The sequence below is a fragment of the Pomacea canaliculata genome, linkage group LG1 (assembly GCF_003073045.1).
Source record: "Pomacea canaliculata isolate SZHN2017 linkage group LG1, ASM307304v1, whole genome shotgun sequence".
Classification (NCBI taxonomy): Eukaryota; Metazoa; Mollusca; class Gastropoda; order Architaenioglossa; family Ampullariidae; genus Pomacea; species Pomacea canaliculata.
Window position 1 is genome coordinate 28,394,105 of NC_037590.1, and position 26,913 is coordinate 28,421,017.

Below are 26,913 nucleotides of genomic sequence, written 5' to 3' on the forward strand. Positions count from 1 at the left end.
GTGCCAAATTGTGGAGGTCGTTGGTGTTGTCGCCACAGCAAAATAAAGTTTGCTAGGGACACATTACTGGCAAAAGGGTTTGAGAAGCTACACCCACTTCTTCTTGGAGAACTATATTTTGCAGGTACCTCAGTTGTCAGTCTCAAGTGGAAACAAAAGAGTAGCATCCGGCAGGCAATAGAGAGGGTATGTCATGGTATATTCTACTGGAAATGTTGTTAGTACCCTCAGATACATTTTCGTTTATAAACACGCGCGCGCACATACACACACAGACAGACACAGAGTGACTTTAATTATTAAGAGCTTCTGCATGACCTCTGCATACAGAGCATGCCTAACCTTTTCTTTTACAGTTCATATATTTTTATCCCAGAGCGAGATGCAGCTTGTTTTCAGATAACGGATGCGACTGTTTATCGGGAGCCTGTGTCTATCATAATGTGTTCCTAACCCTATCCCTGCAACCCGCCATTTCTGATGGGCGACCCTGACTCCACGTCTGTTATCACTTCCTGCCCCTGCCTGCCTTTCTTCTTCTTTTTTATTTTTATTTTATTTTTTTTATTATTATTTTTTTTATTTTTTGCGCCCTGAGCAGGCCGTTGAACATCCCTATGTGAAAAATTGTCATCTTGTCAAGGCGCTTCAGTTGAAAACGATCCTCTATTCGGCTTCATGTTGTACATTAACGAGAGCTGAATGCTAGAAGCATAAAGTAAAGAATTGTAGGATTACGATCTTTGTGTGTGTTTAGTAATTCCAAGAATGGAAAAACAAAGAGACACAGCGAATACGAGGTGCGTGGTAGTTTTGTGACTGCTAATACCTGTCCTGCCGATGATAAAATGTTTTTGACAGTTCACAGAATTAATTACTCCTCACTGCGCAGTTCTCATGCCAGGAATCTCCCTGTGCTGTAACCTTTATTTTGGGCGAACTTGTAATATTCTCATCTCTTGTTTAGTCAGTCTCGTGTCCCAGCACAATGGAGTTCAGGGTTCAGTTTGTTTGCCTCCTATGACCTTTGCCACAACAATGGATGGTATTGTCATCACATCACTGTCACCGGCACTGACAGTCTGAAGGGTCAGAGGTAACTAGTTCGATGGCTTGCTTTGAGAATAAAATTTAGTCAATTAGGACTAGCGGGGTCTTCTCGAGTATCAGGCCTAACATTTAGTTGATGACACTGCGCGGCGATGTCTGACCTGGGTGGAAGAGTTGACAGCAGGTTTAGAAGGGTAGCTGTTTGGTTTCAACAGATTTTTAAACGGTTTGATTAACATTAATGATTTATGACTTGCTTATTTATTTATTTTGACTACATTAACTTTTAAATGAAGGTTGGTTTTCTTTGTAAATAATGTCTGAATTTTTTCACGAGAGCTCCAACCATTCTTTGATATTTCCACACCTCCTGCTGAGTCTGTGTGGCGGTCGGTGACACGGGCTCACTGAGGCGTGGCGGACTGTATCGGCATCGGTGGAGCAGGAGAGTGGTGAGAGACATGTCCCATGTGGGGGAGCAGCTGGACACTGGTCCTGGGGCCCTGACGAAGATGGAGTCGCAGTCAGGCAACGAGGTGTGGACGCGGGCTTGGCTGGAGGGAAAGTCATCAGTGGAGTGTGTCCACTGGGACAGACGCTAAGTGACACGGTGACAGGTGACCCAGGAAAGATGGCACGTGGACCGTCTTCAGGTCCCAAGGCTGTTTCTTCTCCCATTCGGTAGCCCTCAAGGCCGGTCCCCCAGGAACCCTCATTTATTCCAATCGCCATGACAGGCGGTCCGGCAGAGATTTTACGTGTGTGTGACGTGCGCATTACGTGGAAGGACGGAGACCGGTTCATCCACGATCGGCTCGCGCGAGAAAATGGGGGAAACAAAATCAGCAAGCCTTCTGTACTCATTTCCTGCCATCTTGCGCGCATGAATCTGTCAGCACGACTAAACGTCTATTCACAGAGGTCCCTGACGATTAGTACCTCGTGGGGAGGAAATAATGGAATGAGGGTGTTGACACCGCCTCAAGTATCTATTCGTACGAACCGGAACTGCATGGAGATATCATGTGTTTGTCCGTTCTGCTTTTTGAGATGAAGATACATATTTGAAAGGAAAGAAGTGAAACTAGGTTGTTTTTTTTTGTTTTGTTGTTGTTGTGAAGTTAAAGGGCTCAGAGTCATGAAGATGATGCGCTGCTGTTCACGACTTCTAAAATTTTGTGTTGAACGCAAGTCAGTGTTCTTTTCATGAATGTTTTTTTATTTTTTCATGCGAGAGATTGCCAATGATAAATTTGAGTCTAATACACAGAAGCAACGCCCACCCCAACCCACCCCTCAATTCCCAGCCGATCTCTATTCAGGTCGCAGCAGGTAGGGTGTAGGTGTGTCTGCGAGTGGCACAGCACCGTTCGTCACGTGTGCTGGTGATGGATGAGCTGTAGCTTACAACAGTCACTGACAAAGACCTCGCTAGAATGAATGTGGTTTGAAATAGTCACCGGATGTAACGAGAGTTCCTGAACTAAAAAGATTTTGACATCAGCATATGTCACCCGAAGGATGGCTTTATAAAGGCTACGACAACTACCCCGCGCGAGTTAAGCTTACCCCGAGCTCAGAGTGTGGGAAAGGGATTCACCTTCGTTGGAAGGCAATGAGATATATGCAGCACATTCACTTAGAATAAAATTAATGTCTGTGAGCATCCTCGCTAGCTTTACAGGCTTCAAGTGATTATCTTCGACTGTAGTAATGCCAGTGAGAGGGGTGAGTCAGGGACAACTCTCTTTTCATGAACTGTCTTATGGACTTAACAGCTTTAACAGGATTGCTGTCCACAGGCAGTCACCATAAAAACAGTCAGTTGTCGGCTTTAGAGGGACACTGATGTGACTTCTAGGTAATAAAACTACCATAATGCTATTATGTCTTTTATATATATATATGTGCTTATACAAGTGAGTGTAGACATAGAGGTTAAAATGTGATTCAAGAGAGAAACAATGCCGTGGGTACGATTACGGCAACGAATGGTCAGTCATGACCATGTCTGTAGTGTGATCGAGTCTTCATATTGTTGTGGCCCCATGTGACCTACCAAAATATTTCTTTGATTAAACATTTTCACAAAATATAATATAAAACAGACATCTAGCCATTCTAGACCACTGTATAATTAATGTTATAATTCAGATTTATATAATCTATGTAAATGATATAAAAAGTACACTATATGTTCTAGAGTCTAGACCATGAAATAAATTTATAATTTACATTTATATAACCTATGTAAATTTATATAATCAGTATAAAGTAAATATAAAAAATACATCAACATATTTTAGACTACTATATGATTTCTTTAATAAAAGCTACTAATTGTAGATGTTAAATTGTGAATATTTCAAAAATGCTAATTTTGTCAGAGTTTCTTAATGATATAAAGATAGTTTGTTGACATTAGGTGACGTGTCTAATGTTGACACAAGTGACTGATGCCTATTTTGTCATCTGTTATGCATTAAATACATTCGCTGTATACTGACATAAAAATATGCATTTATTTCAGTCTAATTTATTATGACTTTTTTGATACAAGATTTGGTACAAGATATCTGAAATCGCCATAATAGTGTCACAGTTGAGCATTTTTAACAAGAATTTTGATAGAGACAGATACTGCTAATTGACATTACAAGTTTTTCTCTCTGTCTACAGCATTTTACTTAATTACATCAGTACATTGCCAAAGATTACAGCGCGACTGTAACTTGCTATAACATTTTTTCATTAATATTAAAAATTAAAAAAATATGAGGTAGTCCTCTCTGGGTTTGTCTCTCTTATTAATGCCTTGTCAAGCTGAACTCATAAGAAAGTAAATATAGTATATTTCCATGCGATACATTTCTTTTTGTAACTAACATTATTTGCATTCATAAATTGGAAAAAAATTGAAATTCTTTCTATATGAAGATATTTTTATAGAGCTTGAATATGTTAGAAGAAAGAAAACAATGTCTAAAATGGTTTTGTATAATTACACGAATCGTGTAGTGTTCATAGACTTATTAGAAAAAATTCTAAAATAAATAAGGAAACACAAAACTGGTTAAATGGAACTGCACATGTGAAAACCTTGTGTACAAAATACAAATAAATTTGTTTCTTAATCCTATTAAGGAAATTGTTGTGCCTGAAAAAGGTCATACATGATTACAACATTAAAAAACAACATCAACAGGGGTTGACAAGAACATAAAATGTCTACATATCTATGCCGATTCAACTTAAGTTTACCACTATTCTAGAAACAATCATGTAATAATTTGTCTTTGATAGACAAGTAAATGGTTCAAAGTTTGCCATGACAATGGCCAGCACGTGTGTTTTGCTGCCAAGGCCGAGACGATGTTGCACTAGAAGCTGTCCGGCGATGGCCATTATCAGACACCAGACATGGAGGATCCACTCCCCTGTGTGGTCAATAGCCTGCAGTATGTCTGTTTCCTTGACGATTGATGGCAATCCCACTGATACACTCATTTCATAATTCGTTTTATCGCATCATCATCATCACCATCATCATCATCATCATGATCCTGCATCCCTTGATGGGTCTGCCCCCAGGAGCCGTTTAAGAGGTGGACGTGGCCTTGTGGTGGCATCGTAGCTAGCGTGTTCCTAGCCGATTCACCATTGCGGAATATGAGATTGCTGAGCTCCCTGCTGTTTTATGAGTTAGCCCAGAACTTGAAAATCAGGGCGCACCAATGCAATTCTACCCTTGATCTCCCTTTATGGCCCAGAAAACTACCCTGGTCCTGCAAGCAGCCTGCGTGGAAAAGGGTTGCGATTATTGTGGGCCTTTTGTTATGGCGCAGGAGACTATCACGACTCTCCATAAAATTATGGTTTTTATGTTCCATGCTTGATTTTTTTTTAATCCTCGACTTTAGGCTGTTATTATCGTATCAGACTCACTCTCTCTTCATTTCGTATTCATCTGATGCTGCCCCGAGCAGCGGAGATTTCTTGAAGATGAGAAGAGGGTATATCAAGGTGTGAATCCGCCTCACTTGCACGCGAAGAATTAACCTTTTATTGGTCATCACAGTGTCCCGGCAGGACGACAGTCGCTCTTTGTCATTAGATCGTCACCATCCGCCTTGCCTGAGCCATGATAAGTCCTGGTCTTAGCATCAATCTTCTACTGATTGAAATGTGGGTCTTCTGCATTGAATACCAATCATCGCCAGAACTGAAAGGTCGACTTCCTGGACAGCAGCAAGGTACCCCTGAAAACTGCTTTCATTTATTGCCACAAAATGTGTAGCTTTGGTTCTTGTCTTCTCGAGCTGCCATCCGTCTCTTATTTTGAATATTTTGTCATGTTCCGAATAGTTTGAGCTGAGCTGAATTAGTCGTCCATTTTGTCAAGACGACTTGTCCAGAAGCTTGAGACCTCGTCTGCACTTTGTTCTTTGGCATTTCACGCAGCGAAAATGAGAGCTTTGCAGACTATACAGTGGTCGCCACCTTTAGAATAAAAGTTCTTTGTATAAAATTCTGGAGTGTGCGGCCTGCACTGGAGGATCCTTACTGAGGTCGCTTCTTTTGGGGAGATGAGCGCAGGTGGTGTCCCTCAGTTGCTGAGGAGGAAGGGAGGTGAACAGCTGGATAGGAGTGTCCGCCCTCGCTGGTTACATTTTCCCCCCTAGCTTCGAGAAAATGGAGTGTTGGGGAAGAGATGTTGAGGGTGAAGGAGGGAGAAGTGACGATGACACGGGTCTTCTTCATCCATCTTCGCCTTGTTATCAAAGCTGGTTGATAAATAGCGTTTCCAGATGATTGATAACTGTAACCCCCTCCCATGCCTAACAATCAGCGCCAGCTTCTCCCAGCAGGTCGGGCCATTGATTTTCCGGTCACCACCCCACGCCCACCACCACCACCATCCACCGCCCACAACTTCCTCCCCGTCTCCTTGTCCCCCAGCCGCACATCCCAACCCCTCGAGTCTCAACTGTTCTTCCAGAGATGGATCCCTTAATATCGAGATCAGGATACTAGTTGTGATTTACTGCCGATCCTTACAGCGGTGAGCCAAGAACAATCAGGGCGACCACCTCGCGTCCAGTGAGGAACTATCACCGCGGGCCAGTCGGCCTTCTTCATGGCTGGTCTCCAGGCGATGCACAAGGAGCCGGCCGCCCAGTGTGGAGTGGGGACCGTGAATCATAAATCTGAGCCAACACCTTCTCCTGGGAACCGGCCTGTCAGGTGTGGTGATCCTCACCTGCCAGCTGCGGCCCGGCTGTCCCCCACCACCCTGCTTGCTCCATACTCGGGTGCATACCACCGAGGAGCGATGACAGGCAACCTTTGACCTCTATGAGTGCACCAAAGAAAAAAAAGTTGAGCGTGTGACGTGTCACGGATGGGTAATGGTCACTTGTGACGTGTCACTAAAGAAGTCCAACAACCAGTAACGTATTTTGAAGGCCTTGACAATGACTGAAGACTTGAGGTATCGCCGAAATGAGATCAAGTCCTGTAAATTTTGTCTTTGTCTCATCTCCCATTATCATCTTCGCATTCTACCCGTCCGAGGTGTGATTTCACATTTGTGGTCTGTGACCTGTGACCCCACGCTGATAAACTTCATCAGGAGGACTCTTCTACTTTGAAAGATTTGAAAAACAATCGCACAAGACAGAATCTCGTCCTTGATTTTCCGATGAATACGGTTTGTCTGTTCAGCAGCTCAATAGTCCCTCGACAAATGTCTTGTCCACACCAACCCATGCACATGATGGAGGAAGCGGTGTGCTGTTGAAAGCTGTACTATTGTTCCTGTCGCGGAAATATTTCATACGCACGTGCTGGTCGGCCATTGTGTCCGACTTCTCGCACTGGAGACTGGGTAGGAGGATCCCTTCAGTAGTGTTGTTTATTGTTGTGTTAATGGACTGGCTGAAATAATCATTTCACGGCTAAGATGAGCGCGCACAAGGTACTCAGGGCCCGAGGGCATGACCGGAAAGTCTAAATGATGGCAGCCATGGAAGCACGGCCTGAAAGGTTGTGAGGCAGCTGAGAAGGAATTGTTATCGCACCCACCTGGGCAGGACAGCTCGGGAATGAACATAAAATCGAGCAGCGTTGACGGCAAAGGTTAGTGCACGCAGAGCAAGCTTATTATCGGTGATCCGGGTACATGAGCTGGCGGCCAGCTGTGAACAGAGCGAGAACATCAGGGATTTTTTTAAGGCAATAACGAGAAACCGTTGCTAGGTTCAGTCAAGAGAAAAGCACTCACCGAGTGAGCACAACATTTATTTTCTTGGCTGTGGACCTTGTTCATTTAGACTGTGGATGTTCATTGTTCATTTCCACGAACAGACGCCAATAGCTTTCAAAGAAACTACAAACGGGGTCTTTGTCATTAAACTCAAAAGCCAGACCTTACAGGATGTCAGCAACGACTGCAAAGGTGGTGGATGGAGGCTGCCAAGAAGCTGCCCCTCCCCGCCTTTAATGAAGCGTGAAGGGGTCTGGGCGGCTGATTGATCGCTGTAATAACATAACGCACGCGAGCCTCGCTCGGACTTGCAGCGCGTGATTAGTGCAGGCCACAGTGCAGGACACCATGGCCGCCTGGCTGGCTTCATTCAATTCCGCCTTCCACCACCCCGAGCTATGGGCGCTAATTACGGAAAATGCAGTCTTGTAAGTGAAAATGTGGCGGCATTGTCTTCATTTTCCAAGCAGGTTTTAATTACAGCACCTGCTAATATGTTCGCAAAATAAACTGCTGGCGGTTGATAGTCTTGGCAGAGAAGATGTAGCTTTGGTCTTCAAACATGAAATTTGTTGACTGATGATCTCCATAGAAAAATATTTGCTGCAAAATGGTGGAGCGTTGGATGGGCGTGGCTGATTGTGGATTTTTTTTGGTCTTTTTGGATTTCTAAATAGATAAAAGGGTGGGGCGTTTTCTTTTCGTGCAAACTTCATGATTTTAGTCCGTTATCTATATATTGGTTTGTTGTTGTTGCCTTTCCATTTTTTTTCTTTTGTGTATTGATGATGGAACACGTTTTCGTGCAATTCCATAAATAGGTTGCACAAGAATCTTTATCTTGTTCTCCTTACATAAAAAAAGCCCATAAATTTGAGATAGAAGGTAGCTGCCAACAAATTATGCAAGTTTTTTTTTTAACCTATTGACGGTAGTGCACCCCAGTATTTACTCGCTTTCATTCATTTTCTGTTTTGCTTCTAAACTGAGACCACCTCACCTGAGAACCACTGGTGATGTCTAGTTCCGGAAGATGCAGGATTCAGACCCAAACATTTTTTCATCTTGTCTGCCTAACGGAGTCATCACTGGACTATTGTCAGTTCAAAGGACGTGCAAGAAACGAAAAAAATATTTAGGATTGTTTTTAAAATGCACGTTTTGCAGCCGCCGTGTAGGAAGTTCAAGAATAAATAAAATTTTAACAAGACGTATACAACAGTCTACTTTTTCTTCTCAGTTTGTGGAATGTTCCCACTTGATTCATCAGCTTTCCCATTCTTGCTTTCTGGCCATTAATCGGGACGGTGGAGGTGTTTACGCAAATCACCAACACAGACCTGATGTCACTCGCCGCCCACTTGGCAGGAAACAGATTGATGCACTGCAAGTGCGGAACAAAAAAAGCTTTCTTTTTTAAGCCTGGGCCCGTCTGCTTTCGATGATCGATAGTCAAGAATGCCACTGTCTTGTAGCTAGGGGAAAAAAACTAAACCTTTTACCTGAGGGTACCTGTAACCGTCTGGGCCCAGTCTGTTCGCTTATTGGTCTCAAATCTCAGAGGGAGACCAGGCGATAAATCATCGCCAACGGCATCCTCCTCCTCCACCACCACCCCCTAGTGCATCTCCTGTTGCAGTTTGTGTCTTGTTTCACCTGTTTGTGTCAGAGCCCGGACATGCCGCGGTGAAGCTAATGTTACCCGTTACCGGTCCTTGCACGTGGCAGCCAAACACTGATGCTGATTACAGACGCAGGGCAGGGGACAGCACTCAAATAAATGGTGGATTGAGGGACTTATCTTCCCCTCGCGCCGATACTCAACATTTTTTTCCTTCAAGAATGAGCTGGAAAGTAAATGGTTGTTCGGATGGAAGAAGGGGAAGAAAAATGAATCAAGAAAAGGAAGCAGTTATTTCTGTTACAGGAAGGAGTAAATATACACTGAACGGATTTTACTTGTGACACCGGACAGCAGGAGGTGGACGCAGTCCTGACAAGACTTGTCCACGACCACTGTCTTCCGGCTGCAGCAATGGGGATGGGGATGAGGATGGCGAGGGGAGGGGAGGAGGCGCAGCACGAGGGTGTGTGCGTGTCCCGCGGTGTCGGTGTGCTGGAATGCGTGTTCGCGCGCGGTCGCGGTGCCAGGCGCTGCCTGCTGGTGTCGGCGAAGACGGTTCGGGTGGCCGAAGTCATTTTTCACGTCAAGTGTCAGGCCCGCCGTGGGCCGGCCAGACAGATTACCACATGTACGCCAAGCTTTCCCTAAGTGAAACCCCGTCGGCAGTCCTGGGGAGAAAAACTTCTATTCTCCCCTTCTCTGTGTGTCACCGATAGGCCTTGGCACTGAATCGAAATGGTCATACTGGAAAATCTCCATGGAAACAAAAAAAAAAAAAGACGAAGGTTGTTAGTAGGTTAGTGACAGTACGTGTAGTGTTGTGTGGTTTTGTGTATACTACAACCCATAAAGACAGTTTGGAAATAAAAGAGTTGCTAGAAATACTTAAAAGAACTTAGGAACGAAAGTAAGATTTAGTGGCGTCCGTTTTGAAACTAATTTTTAACTGTGGAACAGCCTGGAATAAGGCGGATTAGGGATGTGCAACAGGTGCTTGCCCCCTTGATCTCCGCCACCAAGCTGTTTCCTTTTTCTCCCCCTTTTTTTTTACTCTCTAAACATCAGAAGAGCAATCCTCAAAGGAGGAAGAACCTCGTGCGCCGGATCGATGGGATGGGAGACAGACGGCGTCATTGATGAGGCGTGTTGACGGCCCCCTCCTCCACACCGTTTGAAGATGGCCGTAGCAGCTTAAGAGGCCGCAGTAAGCGAGCATGGCCGGCGAATGAAAACAGCAGTTCTTTCTCCTCTCCCCCCTCTACCCTGAAACTCCTCTCCTGTCCTTGTTCAAAAAAGAAAAATCAATCATAGGAGTTGGAGCCTTTTCTCGCGGTCCCTCCAGCTGTTGGCCTCACAGAAGCCCGCCAAGAGCACCCAAACATTGACTCTGCATCGCGCCGTGCAAAGAAACCACATGAATGCCAACACACAGACGGCGCTGCACGAGCAACAGATTCTGTCAACCTTCCCGGCATTCTCCCAGTCCGGAGATAAACAGTTCTCCTTTCCGTACTCTAACTAGTGACCAGGAGCGGCGGAGAAGTAACCAGAGTATCGGTTGCAAGCCAAACAGGATACTTGCAGTCAGCAGCCCTTTGTCTGCATGCCCTGACCCTGCACAGGTGGGCTTTATTGCCCCCCATCCATCCGCGCCCCCCATCGTCTGTGCTGGACGGTGGTTACCGGAAAAACGGAGACTTTGATGGATTCGGTACGTGGTGGCTCTTGTTCCCCCTCGAGCGAGACCTGTGTTGTTTACTCCTTCCCCTCCCTTCTCCTCCCCTCCACACTCCCAACTGCCGGCAGCACGCGAAGCATTTTTGTGCAGCAGCAAGAAGCCGGCGATTGTTCTAGTTGATCACAGACAACTTTGTTTTCTACGACCTTTGACCACAGTGGCCGCAGGTCGACTTCCCGGACATGAAAGGAGGAGGTAGAGGGTGTGTTGGGGTTGAGGGGGGAGGTAGCAGTCAGGTGTGAAGTACCGGTCATGGATAAACTATGGATACCGAGGTTAGTTTTAGTCCTTTTAAGCCGCCACCTACACTGCTTTGGCTGATCTCTTCCCTGGTTCTATGTTCTCGGGTGAGGGAGGGAGGAACCAAAAGATGAACAAAGAAAGCGGCAACGGTGTTGAGGATCATCTGGATGCAGTGTGTGTATATACAGAGCCTACTCGCGGCTGAGAGAGAGTGGAATGATAAATTGGTTGTGTACACAAAATACCGCTTATTCTTGCGAGATTCAGGATGTAAACAAAATTTGTTGACTTAAGTAAGTGTTGATCACTTTCAGCACAAGATTAACACACGACCTCAACATCAAGTTTCAAGATATATACACCTCAACTGTCCCTGTCCGATACAGAGTGAAGCCAGTCATCCTGATAGTTAACCAGAACACCCTCCCCGTGATAATAGTTTAAATGTCAGTGCAGTTTACAACGGTCAAATTAAAAAAAAAGCCAATTGTAGGCTTCAGCAACACGTGCAATTTTTATTATGACATCTCAAGAAAAGAAAAAAAACAGGCACCCGCCCGCCTGCTCTCATTTTATTTCTTTCTGGTTCCTAAATTTCCGTCCGAGGCATGCGATTAACCACAGATTTAATGCTTGTCCAGTCTCTCCCCGCCTTCTGACCTTCCCCTCCCCTCCCACACACAAATCTAATAGAATTCAACTGGAAAAATTGGAACAGTTTGGAATGACTCAGCTTCGTCAGGTCAAAGCAATTGATTAGCTTTTAAAGAAAGCCAAGAAACAGTTTTTTTGTCCTATTCTTTCTTTCCTTTTTTTTTTCCCTTGGGTTTTCGCAGACACGAAAATGCTTAACGCTCGTGTTCACTGATTCACTGAATTGAATTATTGTTACCTCGACGGATGCAGGGAGAAAAAAAACGAGTTTTTACTTGCTCGGAGCAACTCGTGCAGCTAAAGTGTGGTGACATATGCTCCCGGCCCTCGTGCGGAGTGGGCTGTAATGGCCAGTAAAGTGTCTACACTCCTCCGTACACTGTCCACCAGCCTCGTACTTCACCCGGCCTTGCCACCCTTGTCTCGCCGAGTTAGGCAGCGCCCTTGGAGGGCCGCCTGAGCATGAAATTAAGAATTTTTCCACCGTACGGGACCCTAACACCATGCTTTGTTGCTGCACTATCCCCCACTTTTGTGAGAGCGCATGCGCAGGAACGGATGGAGTCGATGGCGCTGGAGGTGGTGCTAGTGGGGGGGCGGGGAGCGTGTTGTGGGGTGGCAGGGGTGGACGTTGAGTAGGGTTTGAGGTGGGAGTGTGTGAGTCGAGAAGGAATGCCCAGAAAAATTAGGTTGGGTGGAGGAACCTTGTGCCATTTTCAGAGACGATTCCAGCCGAGGGTCTGGCTGACGCGCGTCATCTGCGTGAGAGGTGGTGTTGGGCGAGGGGAACCATGGGATAGCCACAATTGGATGGGAAGGGGTGGGAACACTTAACGATCATTTCACGCCAGGATTCATCATGATTATTTCGTTTTAAAGTGCAAGGCTGTTCGTTTCTCCTCGTGAAGTCTGGGGTTATTTTTGCGACACGTATGGACCTAGACAGCCATTAGCGCTGGGGTAGAGGTGTGTTTTCAGGATGTGCAGACCAGACAGTTATTATGCGTGTTTGGTTTTTCATTAGCTGGCAGGAACTTTACATCTGTGGGTATGCGTTCTGGGTAGCGAGTTTTAACTGACGGCATCTCTGATTGATTAGCAAGAAATAGTTCTCCACACCAGAGAACCAATCAAAGTGAAGATTATTATCTCTTCCGCAAAAGGTCGGGGAGCTCAGAATAAAACAAATTAGCAAAAGTTGGAGGGCAAGTCAAGATGTCACTAGTTTTGTTAGCGGCTCCATTTTCCAGACGAGGAACATCATTACAGCGTTGGTTGTTCTCAGTAGCTGTTGGAAGAGGGTCTGACACGGCTCTCAGGGGTGGTAGGGGAGGTAGAAGGAGTAGATGGGAGGACAAGACCTTCCGTTTTGACTAATCTTAGGAGAGGGAGGAGGCTGGCATAACAGAAGGCCCAGGTACGTGAATTATTGTTACGAGACACGCTGGGTACAAATGTTCGCAGTCGCCATTGTGATTAAGTGTCGACAGCTGATGCAGAGGCTTTACGGAGGATGCTGTGCCGAGCTGCAAATCACGACCATGAGAATGGGAACAGCGCGCCCAACACCTTGTTTCGCTCAGCACTCAGCCCGGCTTGAGAGCAACCGAGGGCTGAATCGCTTCCGCTCCCAGTTGGTCACGGCAGAGACTCATTTTTGTCTTAAGCTGTCAAGACTAGTTCTCTTCTTTTTTCTTTCACCTCGGTTGCAAGCTTGAAACTATTGCCTGCTTCCAAAAAAAGAAAAGGAATGGAGGTGGGGTAGGGGGAGACGGAAGAAAAAAGTTTGAGAAACACACTCCTGTCAAGCTCTTTTTGAAACTATTCTCTGAAACCCTTACCCACGGAGAGTAGCCTCTTATTATGTCAAGCCATCCACTTACGGTCGCACAGTTATTTCCATTACTGTTACGGCCTGGCACACCACTTCGCCGTCGGTTGAAATTTATCACGTGCGAATTCTCGAAAACAAGCGACGGGAGGGCGAGAGACGGTACAAAGCAGCAAGCGGCTCACGACTGGTTGGAGTTATACATCACTTTGACCATTGACCCTTCCTGTCCAAGCACAGGCGGGTATGCATATGTCTTGTGTAAATATTCGAGCCGATACCCGCGCCTCCCCTTTCTTGAAGTCGACGCCAGACTGGCCACATGGAAACCACATTGCAGGCTAATCCTCCCAGAGACGAGAGTCTTGCCGATATATCGGAGTGGAGAAGGGGGCACGACCCTGGCTTGAGGAGAGGTTTTGTGCATCAAGTTTGTGTATAGATTATTCCGAGTAATCGCGTAAGAGAGCCATCGATTTTTTTATGGACAAGGGACGGCTTGAGACAACCAGTCGCCAACAACAGTTGTCTGTCGACCCACGGACCCTCCCGACACGACCCCTTGCTGGCAGGGCCTTCAGTTCCAGAAAATGGTAGGACCTGGTACAGTGCTGCGGTAGTCGGCGACCCTTTTTTTTCGACTTGTGAGAGGGTTAGTCATTAAAGGTCTAGACAAGATGTCGTGCTGTCCTAACCACCCGTATGTAGCGACCAACCTTTTGTCTGCCTTCTGACCACCATGAGGTGGACTCGCGAGCAGAGTGCACTTGGATGTGCTCCGAGCCTCGTTCCTTGTCGCACTGTCGTTACATCAGTGCGGTTTTTCTTTTGTGCCTCGGGGCAAATCCCAGTCTCCAGAAAGAAGCTTCATAAAAGATGACTTGTAAGGGAATTATGGCTGCTGAACAATGGGAGGTAATCCGGTGCCTCCTGATGGCAGAGATATTCTTCTCCTGGTCTGATTAGATCATTCTCTAGGACCAGTACTTCCGTTTCATTTCTCATTGTGGTTATCAGCTCTGTCTGGGAGGGTGCAACGAAGGGCAAGACACAAGCTTGTTCCACGGATGAGACAAAAGCTTTGTGGGCTCCAGGGAGGACATGCAGTGTGGGCCTGACCGGGATGACGTCACTCTGGCTGTTAGTCACGTGTCCGTAGTGATGTGGTTGACGAGGAGAAAGTCCTCTTGACACTACACTCGCAAGTTAAGAGTGCATTGTTCAAAACTGCCAGGGATTTTTCTGTAAATTAAAAAAAAATCAGTTGGACAGCTACAACGATGCAAAGCTGTGTGGCGAATGTCGTTTTAATTCATAATCTAGGAGAAGCAGACACACCCACACAAGCGGAACCCAACTTTACAATCGACATTTTGCCTTGCAGTTTTTCTCCATCCATTGGCAGTTTGTTTCTGAATTAAAATAAATTACATATACTCCTGGAGGAAAATCTAGCTTCTTTTGGGTTTTTTTCTATTTTTGAAATGTTTCGACTTAGTTGAAATGTTCATCATGTGACTGTTGCTGATGCGGGCAGCCAGTGTCAGTGTCACGCCAGCTGTCGCTGTCATCGGTAGGTTGTCGTTCCTGTTGTCATGTATTCGTCTCCTTGGAACGTGACATGTCTTCGGAAGAGCTCCAGTTGTCACACACACCCCTTTCAAAAAAAAAAAAAAAGCAAAAACAAAAACAAAACAAAACCTGGCGAGCCGTTTGTGATATGAAGTTGACTATCACTCAGTTCACAAAACAACTTTTTCAGAGTACATGGACAATTTTGTAGAAAACACTAAATACTTTTTAAACATACATGTCCAAAGTTTCGTTTCTGACTGTCGATTTTTGTGAGGGAGGGGGAAGTAAGGCTGAAGAATATTGGCACGGTTCCCCCCCCCCCCCAGACGTGGAACAGTTAGTGGCTTCGTCCTCACATGGCTTTTTGGAACCCTGTAATCATCTCATAGCAGAATTTGACGGAAGTGTCTGGCCGCTGTGTTTCTTTACACTCGGCACAAGTGGCATTGTATCCGACTGGATGCACCACAAGTTACATAACACCGCCGGCCGCCATGAATACAGACATTTATTCCGCGCACTGGCTTTATTTTAAACTGCCATTTCCTGGCGCCGAGTTCAGACTTCCGCCAAACCTCGGGTGGAAGTGGCTGGACTTGTCCGTGAAAACCGTTGGCGCCACGAGGAGGCGTGTGGCAACTTGTTTGATTTCGCCGGCCTCAACCGCTCACAATGGCCGACGATGCTCGGCCGCTGCTTGAGACAGTTGAATTGCTCGTTCTGCACCCGTACAGGATAATTGAATTCAAGGTTTCCACTTCCTTCTCTTTCCACACCAGTTGAGTCCTCGCTTGGCTGTTGTCTCACCGCCACCACTATTGCAGACCGCTTCCGGAACTGTCTGGATGCTTGGCGGCTGGGCTGGTGAAGTGACTCAGTGTGGACACATTGCAGCTCACTTGATGTTGAGCTAATCGCCCGACACTCTTCACAATTCTGCCCAGTGCTGCAAACTCCGGTGCTAGAACTAATCTTTTGAGTTAGAGAAAGATGGAAGATAAATCTTGTGATGAAAGAGTATTAACATTTATTGGTCGAAGCTTTTTTTTTTTTTTGGAAAATGGTTTTATGTGCAAAGATTTTTTTCCTCGTAATATTTAAAAATATTTGTGTGATCTTTTCTAATTTTTCTCAAGGTACAATCTATTTCTATATTAGAAAAAGAGCTTACATCACTCCTATCTCTTAAAAAAAATTAACTGAATGCGTTGCTTAAAGTACCAAACTGCCAAAGTCTGGCCTTTAGCCATGAAGTCCTGTGGCTTCCTTCATAAAATGTATGATGGTCAGAAATGACTGTCACGAGAAAGACCAGTGTATGTCCATATCGTGTCTCTTGGAGACCGCACCACACATTTCAACAGCAGGAAAACAAACAACAACACGACTACGACATGTGATGACACCGTAGTCGCCGTCATCTTTACTAAACATTGATGTTCAGCTTGGATTTTCCATTTTTTCTGATTTTCGTCTTCAGACTATGATTTTATTATTCCGCTCTTTCTATCCAAGCTGCGACTTTGGAGGCCGGTGTGCACGCCTGCTTATCCTCTCGTCTGTGGAAGGTTCCAGAGTTTGTCTGCCAGCCATATCGGCCATCTCTCAAGACTTCAGGTCATGCCTCAGCTACTGTCTTGTCTGCCCGTCCTCCTCACAATTGGAGTGTCGGCATTGTGCAAATCAGGATGGGGAAATGAGTTTTTCTTCATTGGGTGCCGAGGCAGGACTGAATGTTAATTAGTGTTGCTGATGAAATTAATCTGTGACTCCGTACGGCCCTAGTTAGGCCCCCATCTGGCCTCCTAAAACTCAGATTGTGTACTCTTTCCTCTTTATCTGCCATCACTCATTGCTTTTCAAGTTTGTTTTGGAATTCAGGTGACAGGCATGACAGAGAACTCCGCCAGTTTAAGTGGATTTCTTATGAGTTGAACTTTTAGCATAACTTACACTGGGGGTTGCAAGAGCAGGTCACGTGGGACCCTGAAGTGGCAAACTGAGGCCGGGGAATGGGCTTTGATTAGATAATGATCTTTTCTCTTTCGTTTCCGGTTGACTGCAGTCGGTTACATACGATGTACCTGCTTCGCTGCAGGTTTCGACTCTAATGTGTCCTTACATGGAGCACTTCCGGTTTCATCTGTTTATGTTAGAGTACCTCTGTCTGCGGAGGGGATTGTTGATGTTGAGGGAGGGAGGATGCTCGTGGGTGTGATCGCGGAAGTAATGGCATGGACAGACCATCTGGTGGCCACACCTCCCAGAGTTCTGGTGAGGAGCCTCCTTGGACTTGGTGGTGTTTGTGGAGGGAGGCGTCCTGCTCGTCACCACGACCACTGTCTGTTGTGCCGAGTGCTTGTAATTTAAGATGAGTATTGACCGCCAGGAACTTATAACTTCTTACCGTGTTGCCATACGAATAATCCATGAGAGTGAAGTTGGTGAATGACCGCTGAAATATTCGAGAACAATATTTTTCCCTTGCTGCGGTCAGAAGAAAAATCTGCACTAACGCCTTCTTGATGTAAAGAGGTTTGAGCCCTGGTTTATCGGGGAAAACAAAATCTTATTGGTTTTCAGACTTTTGCGACCCAGTGATATTAATGCCTTTGCTGACTTCAAATATTTTTTATGCCTTACAAATGCAGAAAATTTTCTCTTGTTTTAAATGATCGCTATAGTTTGGTTTGTTTCTGTTTAAACTTGGACACTCGGCCGTCACCTTTGTGAAGGCGAATATTGGGCTGGGCTAACAATGAGCAAATTAGCTCTCATCTTGTTGACTTTGTAAGGGAACCGCTTAGGCCCTCTGACAGTCTCATGACTAAAGCTTGAGCGTGCGGGGAGGGCAAGAAGTGGGAGGGGGTGTCTTGGGTTTTGCCGAGAGAAGCGGAAGACGCCGCGTGAACTGGCATCACTAGAAGTCGGGAGGGGGTCAGTAGGAGGTGCCCAAGCTGCCAGCCAGGGTGGGAGGCAGAGGTGGGGACGGGGAGGGGAAGACAGAATTGGAACTGGCAGAATAACACTTCTAGACCTGCCATATTGATTTGCAGTGAGGGTGAGAGGTGGGAGGTGTGCTGGCGGGGGATAACAATGACAACTGGCTGTAATAACGGGCTAGGAGCCTTTGGATCGGCTCTTCTTTCTTTGGGCTAGCCTCTTCCCCCATCCCCTACTCCTGAAAGAGCGAGAGAGAGAGAGAGCGAAGGGGACCGAGGGTTCTGTCAGACGGATGAACACGGGGGCAGCAGCGCTGTGCGTGAAAAAACGAGGAGCACAAGCGGCGGGTGTGGTGTAATCACTGGACAGCCGATATGCCGTGGTTGTATGTCTGGTCCTTTCATCTCCTCCTGTTGAGCAGTTAGTGTTGTCTCCATTGTCTGCCTCTTGCACTTCTCTCTCTCTTGTGTTTGTGTGCATTGTAAGGGAGGGCCGGCGCTCTGGGTATCTTTAAACTAATTTCAGCTGTTATTGTTGGTAGACTCCGAAGAATATTGTAAAACAACTAATATAAATGTCTCGGTGCTGGTTTGGTTTTCATTGATGTGTGCTGTCTTTGTTTTCGTTTATTTTCTCTGTGTTAACTTAAATTTTGAAAGTATGAAACCCGCAAAATAAAGTTTTATTTAATGCGAAAGATTATCGCTGCACAAAACTAGTAGAGACTGTTAGCGGTGACAGGATGTATCCCCTTCCCCTACCCCCAGTGCTATGTCTTCCTGTCCGATGTTGTGGTCAGAGAGATCAGTCTTCTTATGTTTTCTTGCCATGTTTGTTGCAGGTGACTTCCCCTTCGGCAGCAGCGACCCGCTGAACCAGGGGCTGCCGGAATGGCGTCAGCAGCCCGAGGCCAACTATTACGTGGTGCGCACCAAGCCCGCGGTCATCACGTGCCGCGCCACCCCCGCCATCCAGATCACCTTCACGTGCGCCGGCAGCCAGGTCAGCATGCACACTCACACCACTTATCTCTCTTTCTTTGTATATATAGGTCCATCGTTCACTCGCACACACATACCCTCTCTCAGTCTGTGTGACTCGTATCTCGAGGTCCACCACTTCTTTTTCTTATCTACACATCTTCCTCTGGCCTGTTTGAGCCAACTGTCTTTTTCTTGCACCTGCAAACTTTGCGAGACGAAAAAAAAGTCGTTTTGACCGTTATCAAAATATGCCATAATTTCACGGCGGACAATTTTTAAACCCAGAGGGCTTGAAGTTTTATGCCTTAGATGAGAGTTTCTGACATCATTATCCTGCGTTTTTATTAAAGACAAATCCAGCCACCCGACACTAGTAGTGTTGTGCTTTTTCTTTTCCGTTGAACTTTATTATGTCACGGGTATTTGAAAACTCAGACTGTTTACAAACGATGGACCACCCAGCGATCGGGAGTACTCGGTTATCCAGTCCCTCACGCGTCACCGTGCACAGCTGGTTTCCGTGTTAGCCCCCGGGTATCTCAAAACCACCCACAACTGCGCCCCTCCCCCACAAGCTGACAGCAGAAGTTACGGCCTGGGTACTGACTACGACGACCGAGACTCAGTCCTGCTTGTTTATTCACTACCTACCACTAGGACACTTAATGGAAAGATAAGCGGCACTGTTGGCTGTTCACAGTCGAGTTCTGGACGAAATGAACAAAGAGTATTGTATGTAGAGAGTTCTCTCCCCTTCTCTTCTCTCTTTCACACGCTCACACACACACACAAACACATTTATCTAATCAGTTGACTGTTTTAAAATGATCGTGTAACAAAGTAACAGTTCTTAACGGGTTTTCTTGTTCTTTCTCTCTTTCTCTCCGCGTCTTCTAATTTCTTAGGATGGTGTTATTCTCTCCCCCATGTCAGGTAAGATTAAACGGTCAATGTTAGCAGCGCTGGAATACGCTTTGAAATCATTTGTAAATTTGTGCATTGACGAGGTAGAAGTTATTCCCTCACCCCACCCACGATGTCCGTAGGAGCTCCGCCATTGCTAACGGGGTGGCTGACACTCGGTGTTTGTGGCAGGTGCCGGTCAAGCAGTACACCAACCTGGAGCTGATGGACCCCGTGACGGGCCGCAAGACGCTGCAGTCCAGCATCGAAGTCACGCGCGACGAGGTGGAGGACTACTATGGCGAGGACGGCTACTGGTGCGAGTGCTTCGCCTGGAACACCGTGCAGGGCTCCTCCAACCCTCAGCACGTCAAGAGCACGCGCGCGCTCATCGAGGCGGCCTGTGAGTACATCACGTGCAGCCCGCTATGTGTCTTTTGTCTCAAGTTCTTGTTCAGTTTATTGATATAGGACGATCCTTTATGGGCCGCATTTGTCACGTAAAGCCGATCATATTCAGAAATGAGAATTTCTGTCCTTCTGTCAGCCCCACCACCCTTCTGTTTTCTGTCATACGAGCCACGAACGCACTATTTCCTGTCTTTTTGTGCTAAAGCTGATCTCACACTAAAAGCTGAGCTACCCGAGTTTTGTCTCAGAGAGTAATTTGTTGGGTGTCTTACTGAGTAACTGAGGTCATTGTGCTTACATGAGCAAAATGCAGACGAATGCAACTCCAGTTGACACACTAACATTGCATGGGCTCGGCGAGTGAAAGAACATCTACCCAGAGATCCGAGGCGAAGACGAGTGGGGACTTAGGTACGATCAAGACTAGTGTACACTGGGGTACTATCAAGATTAATGTGCACCTGGGGTACTATCAAGATTAATGTGCACCTGGGGTACTGTCAAGATTGATGTGCACCTGGGAGACCATCAAGATCAATGTGCACTGGCGTGCGATCAAGATTAGTATGCACTGGGGTACTATCAAGACTAATCAAGATTTATATTCAGCGGGGTACGATCACGAGTACTGTACACTGAGGGGCGACCAAGACTGTTAGTAGGACATGTGTAGGGAACTTCTGGCTGTAATCAGTGACTGCGAGATGTAGATTACCTGTAGAAGCTGTACACCAATGTCTGCGCTATGCAGGGTAGAAGGCTGTTGATTAGTGACTGCACTACAAACGTGCGATGCACGTCAGCACGTGGCACAGACGTTTGTCATGGTGACGGGAGTCACGTGGGAGCTGCAGACGTGGAATACCCCAGGCGAAATGATGCGGGAGCTTAATTAGTTCCGGATAGTCTACAGATACTGTTTCGAAAACAAAACTAGCAGCTGAGTGCAAATTGATGTTTCATACGAGTGTCATGGGAAGCTGCACGTGGAATGGCTTTCTCTCTGGAGCCAGAGAGAGAGAAGATTCTCAATTAAGGTGCCGAAAGATCCAGTCACAGACTTGCGACGGGGAAGGCAGTAAAGCAAGTCTTCATCAAACAAGGCGGTTATCTGCAGCCCCGGCCACGTAGGTAGGTAAGGGCCTTAATGCTCGGTGCACGCGATAAGGGCGGCAACTGGAGAAAGGCTGAGCGAGGCTGCTGCCGAGGGTTTGACTCCAGAGTCTGGCGCTCGACACCCAGCGCCGCCGCACCTCGCGCGAGGATTGCCGTGGAGAGTTACACGAGAACTCGTCGTGGCGTTCCACAGACACCCAAGTACCAGGCTGTCACCGTTCCCAGATGGTAGAGGAAGAAAAGAGGCGGGTGGGAGGAGGGGAGAGAATCATCTTGATCGGACTCTCAGTTCGCCACAGCAGACGTCACGAAGGGAACAGGGGGATAGCACAGAGTACAGGGCTACAAGTGCTTCCCATCATGGCAGCACTCCTCGGATACTTGAATTCAACATCAGTAAATACCCTCTGGGAGGGCAGGCCACCCTTAACGTGCAATAAATATTCATAACATCGTTGTAGATCTAGCGAGCCATAAATTCCGGGAGAAGCTGATAACCACTGTTTGCTTTTTCTTGTGGGTAATGCAGCCCAGACTCAGACTGGTTTGTGGGGATATTCCAGAAATCTGGAAATGGCAAGGTTTGTGGCGATGAACTGAGAACGGAAGAACCAGTGGAAACAGCCATGGCCGCGATAGCAACCTAAATGAAATTGATAACCCCTTTGTTCTAAACAAAGTTCAGTTTTTCTTCCTTTTCGTCGTTTTATAACAAAAGTCATTCGTCCCTTAATTTCGTTCAGGTCTTTGGGGGAGCACATGGTAGCTAACAAAGCCCGCCACTCACGCCTGATAGTGATCAGGTCAACCACAGGATGACCAGTCCACTCCGCGCTCGTAAGCCAGTTTTTCCTCAGGCCAATGCGGGGTCAACCACCCTCCAAGGTACCTTGAACCATAGTCTTCAACTAGGTGTCGTGCCGGGTCACATGACCAGACTAGAGCAGCTTGCACCGCTTGACTGTTGCAAGTAGGGGTTCTTGGTGTTGTACAAATGCGGCTATCATGTTTCATACAAAGTCATTGTCATTACTGTTCTTGATACGAGATCGAGAGCAACCTTCTCAGGCACTTGTTCTCGAATGCCAAGATTCTCTTCTTCGTATGTCAAGCAGAGTCCGTGCTTCACATTCGTAAAGCTGGTTTGGTACTACGAAGAACTTGTACAGATTGTATGTAGTAGCAAACCGGATGTTACGGCTTGACTAGCCTTACATTGCTGTTGTTGCTGTGGAATGCGCTCAACACACAGAAAAACACGAGGCAGTGTGTCCAGCCCATAGTTTGAAATGGCAAGGCTGGGAGGTCTGAGATCGCTCCATCTTAGAAAGTATCGTATGTCCCCCAAAGAGCAAGCACTCATAAATCACACTAGAATGGACTTGTCACACCTTCATACACAGAGTAGTTTTCCTCCCCTTCCTTTCGAGTAAGAGAATAAATTTTGAAGGAGAAAGAAGCGGTTCAAGATGGTCGGGGTGGAATAATGTGCAGGGTGTAAAGATGTCTACATGTCGTCTACAGCTGAATTCGCATCTCGCCTCTCACATTGTAACATATGTTGTAACATCTAGACACTCACTTTGTAACATCTCATCACTCATGTAACATCTCACTCTCCTGAAGACCGAGACTTTGAACGAGTGATCAATCTGCATGAAGACGAGAGCGATATTCTCCAAAGCAGATGTGTTGAATGCAGCCTGAAACTCGCATGCCCTCTTGACTCTGGCACAAATAAATCCACAAATCTTGGATATGCCAGCTACCCACCAGAAAACACTCCACATTACTCCTCCCAACATTACTCCTCCCACCCCTTTCTCGTCCACACTCAGAAAAATGTAGGTATGAGAAAATTGAGATACTTCACACACACACATAGGCGTGAGCGCCATCTAGTGTTCCTTGCACCCCGTCCCGGCCCTCGTCTCCTTGTTCACACGTCAGGGTGGTCCTCCTGTTGGCATCAATGGAAGGAGGACATGATTAGTGGGGTGTAGATCTGATTTTCTCTCACTTAGCCTTTCCTGGCCACCGAGCTGCTGTGAGAATCAATGGCCGCGAGTTGGAGCAGCTTGACAAGCAATCCTTTCAAGCCGCCATGCAATAACTATGGCCAACACAATTACACTCAAGGCTGTTTGTCGTCATTGATTGCTATTGGTGGACAGTTCAATAGCGGAAAGCCGATCAGGTGGCAATCTTGTCTCTTCCGCCCTGGCCTGAGCTCTTCTCCCCGAGAAAGGCGTTTCCTGTTGTCTTGGGCGCTCTGTCCACTCGGAGCATGCCGAATTGGTTTCGTGGCACAAGATTTACAGCGATTGGATTGGTTTTTGTGTGATGTCACTTCCTGTCTGCCATTATTTGCTGTCGGGAGGCGAGCAAGGCGCCCGGTTCCCAGCGGAGAGGTTCTGTCTCATCAGGCAGTCGCTCCGCGTCTTTGGAAATCAATTGCCGTTGTAAGGTGGCAGCACGAGGACGTGTGTATAAGTAGGAGCCGCCTGCCCCTCCCGGCACGTGATTTGATGAAACGACCAAACCTCTCTGGGAGTGTCAGTAGCAATGAACAGGAAAGGGGAAGGGGGGCGGTAGATTGACTTACTGCGGAAGTTGATGGAGTACGCCTTAGTTTTATCTTTTTATTTTTGTCTCCCCCCACCTCTTTTATTTTTTTGAAAAGGTTTCTAACTTTATTTTCAACATTAACGCGGTTTTCAAATAGACAGATGTCAATTGTTAGGCATTTTAATGTTAGTCTGATTATCTCTCTCACTGGAGTTATCGGTATTACTGGAATGACTGGGAGGCTGAAAACAGCTCACGACACATAAGATTTTTGCGGCAAAGAAGGATTTGATTAATGGCTATAATATAGAGGAAACCAGGATATTAGGCAGCAAGGCAGAGCAGCCAAAGAAGGCTTCAGGGCATTGTCGATTTATTTAATCTGATTGTCACTGAGATGGTAGTGTATTCCAAACTGAGCCATTTCTCCATTTCATCTTCTAAAGATAATCTTGACTCTAGTACAAAATTGTTTTCATCTTCAAATATGAATTTATCTGTGTCTTCTGCATACCAAGAGGACATACTGCAGTCAAGAGACAAATATAAAAATTCTCTACAATAAGGGTTGAACTGCTTGCCTACTGGATAGAAAGCATTTATCACAAAAGTCTGGCTCTAAACAACAGGCAAATATTTTTTGCATCTACAGCCTCAGTGGGATAGTCTGTCGCCTGCTAAATATTTCACTCACCAGCATTTGGTACACGACTTTCTGCCTGTGCAGTTTGGGAAATTCACATCCATGACAGTGTGTAGTGCATTCAGACATTGGTTTCTGCGGTTTTATCCTTTTAGTAAGAGAAACTTTAGTCGCTGAGTATTTAAAACCAAACAATCGACTATAAAAGCATCACAGCGAGGCTATAATCCGGGACAAAAGGCCAAGCAGTCGATCAAACCAGCGAGTGATGCGGAAGGGGAGATAACGCCACTAAAGGGAAGTAAGTCTCCCCCTTGTCGCCTTATCGTTACAGGTCATTGTTCCAGCTGCCAGCAGGCTGTGGTCTGGTGATGCTGGAGGATAGCATTTCTTGTCCCTGAATGACACAAAACGGGCCTTTTATTGCTTTAGTGCTTTAAGGATCATCGGCATTATCGACAAGATCAGTGAGGAGCTTAGGCTTGCTTGGAATTAACAAACCTGCAGCGCCGTCTAATGGCATACTCTACTTAGACAAGCCCTCTCCATGGAAGGACTGTTTGCAGACATAATGTAGTTAGCACCAGCAACATGAAGGCGATTGTCACGAAGAGAAAACAAGGGGAGGCAATCGGCTTTCAAGAGGATATTGATCACGCGAGGGCGGGATGGTCTCCGCCGGACTTGGTGTAGACGGGAAGCAAAAGGTCTGTCCAACATTTTGCTTTCAAGGAGGAAAAAAGGTGGTGTCACGTTCGCCACGAATCCTCTTACTCAAACTTTCCATTGTTTACTTACTCGGAACAACTGATAAAATTACAGTGCGTGTGCAGGCTTCAGGCCCCTGCTGTACTGTATGAGTGGATATCTTGATTTCCGTGCCGTGGGAGGACAAGTGGACAGATTCCCAGCCTTGGCAGGTGACTGGCTGTAATAGAACTCAACAAACGCATCGTGGCTAAACAAAGGAAATGAGCATTGCGCATGTGTGTATATATTAAACATGAAATGTAAGACTTGAACCCTGACCTGGCACCACGGCTACATGCACGTGCAGGCCGGAAGCACCTCGGCAAACGTTGTAGCGGTTACAAATAAGAATGGTTGTCTAAAGATAGACACACAGGTAAACGCAATAAATATGATAAACACGTGTGTAGGGGGGAGGGTGCGTGCATGTGTATGTGGGTATGTGTATGGTGTGGTTTCCTTGTGACACAGTCCTATGTAAAGGAGACAAATATTTAAATCATTTGAAGTACACGAAGTTTTGTAGCATGACTAACAAAATGTCTAATCTGTATTTAGCTTGTAAAACATTTTACTTGCTTGTGATGCTTTTTTCTGTAATGATAAATAGTCAGAGTAAGATATTCACTTATTTATTTAATTTATTCGCCATTGGTACGTTTTAGTGAACCTGGAGAACTGCATTTGTTTCAGATTTAAAAAGACGGTTCCAGAGGGTACCCATGAGCTCCCGGGTTCCATTGGAAAGTACGGCGGAACTGCAATGTCTGCCTCCTGAAGGCAAACCTCTGCCAACGGTAAGTAACGACCTTGTTGTTTGGTCCTCTTGGTGTTACATTGATGCCAGACAGCCACTCTGTTGTTGTGTGGATGGTGTGGATGCCAGACAGCCACCTGTTGTTGCTGTGTGTGGTGTGGATGCCAGATAAACCACACTGCAGTGCCAGTCAGTGGCCTGTCATCGTTGACTCTGGCAGCATTGTTTTTATGGCGTGTGACTTGTCACCAGGGGGCGCGGTGTCGGTGGAGTTTTACAGGAGTCAGCCGGTGCATGGCGGTTATTCACAGCACGTGTATGTGGCCGGCTGCAGATGAGTGCCGCTGATCAGCCGAGGGAAGTGACGTGGTGTCGCCCGCTCTATATTTTTCCGTCTCGGGTGACGTATCCGTGTCAGGAAGTGTCTCCCTCTGGGTGCCGCGGGTACAAATACTGATGATGAGTGGAGGGGTTGGGGTGGAGGGTTAAGGAGTCGAGACTGTATCACCTCCCCCTTGCAGCTGGGGTGACACCCTTCTGAAGAAGCGATAACTTTCTCCGTGCGCCTCTATCAGCTCCTCCGTGTGTCTGTATCAGCTCCTCCGTGTGTCTGTATCAGCAAGCGTTTCTCTTGCCGTCAGTGCCACTAGGCCCGGAAAGGGAAGATAACCCCCGCTCCCTTCTCCAGTGGCACCTATTTCCACGGTGGATCAGACTACCGACATGTTTCTTGTCCCATCAGACAAAACTGTCGGTGGAGCTGTTGTTTCTTGGACTGGACAGTCTCGCCAACGGGCGAGGGGCGAATGGCAGATGTTGACCGCGATGACCTTTCGGTAGCAATGGCATGAACTTTTTA

The 26,913-nt window shown here is 46.5% G+C and overlaps 1 protein-coding gene across 1 annotated transcript in view; it reads left to right on the top strand.

Moving 5' to 3' along the window:
• Nucleotides 1–26,913, top strand: part of LOC112560926 (netrin receptor UNC5B-like) — a 311,035-nt gene that overhangs the window by 228,948 nt on the left and 55,174 nt on the right. The window contains exons 4-6 of the mRNA XM_025233048.1: nt 18,765–18,925; nt 20,002–20,212; nt 25,991–26,094. Of these exons, the coding sequence (XP_025088833.1) occupies nt 18,765–18,925; nt 20,002–20,212; nt 25,991–26,094 (476 nt within the window). The remainder of the gene's footprint in view (nt 1–18,764; nt 18,926–20,001; nt 20,213–25,990; nt 26,095–26,913) is intronic.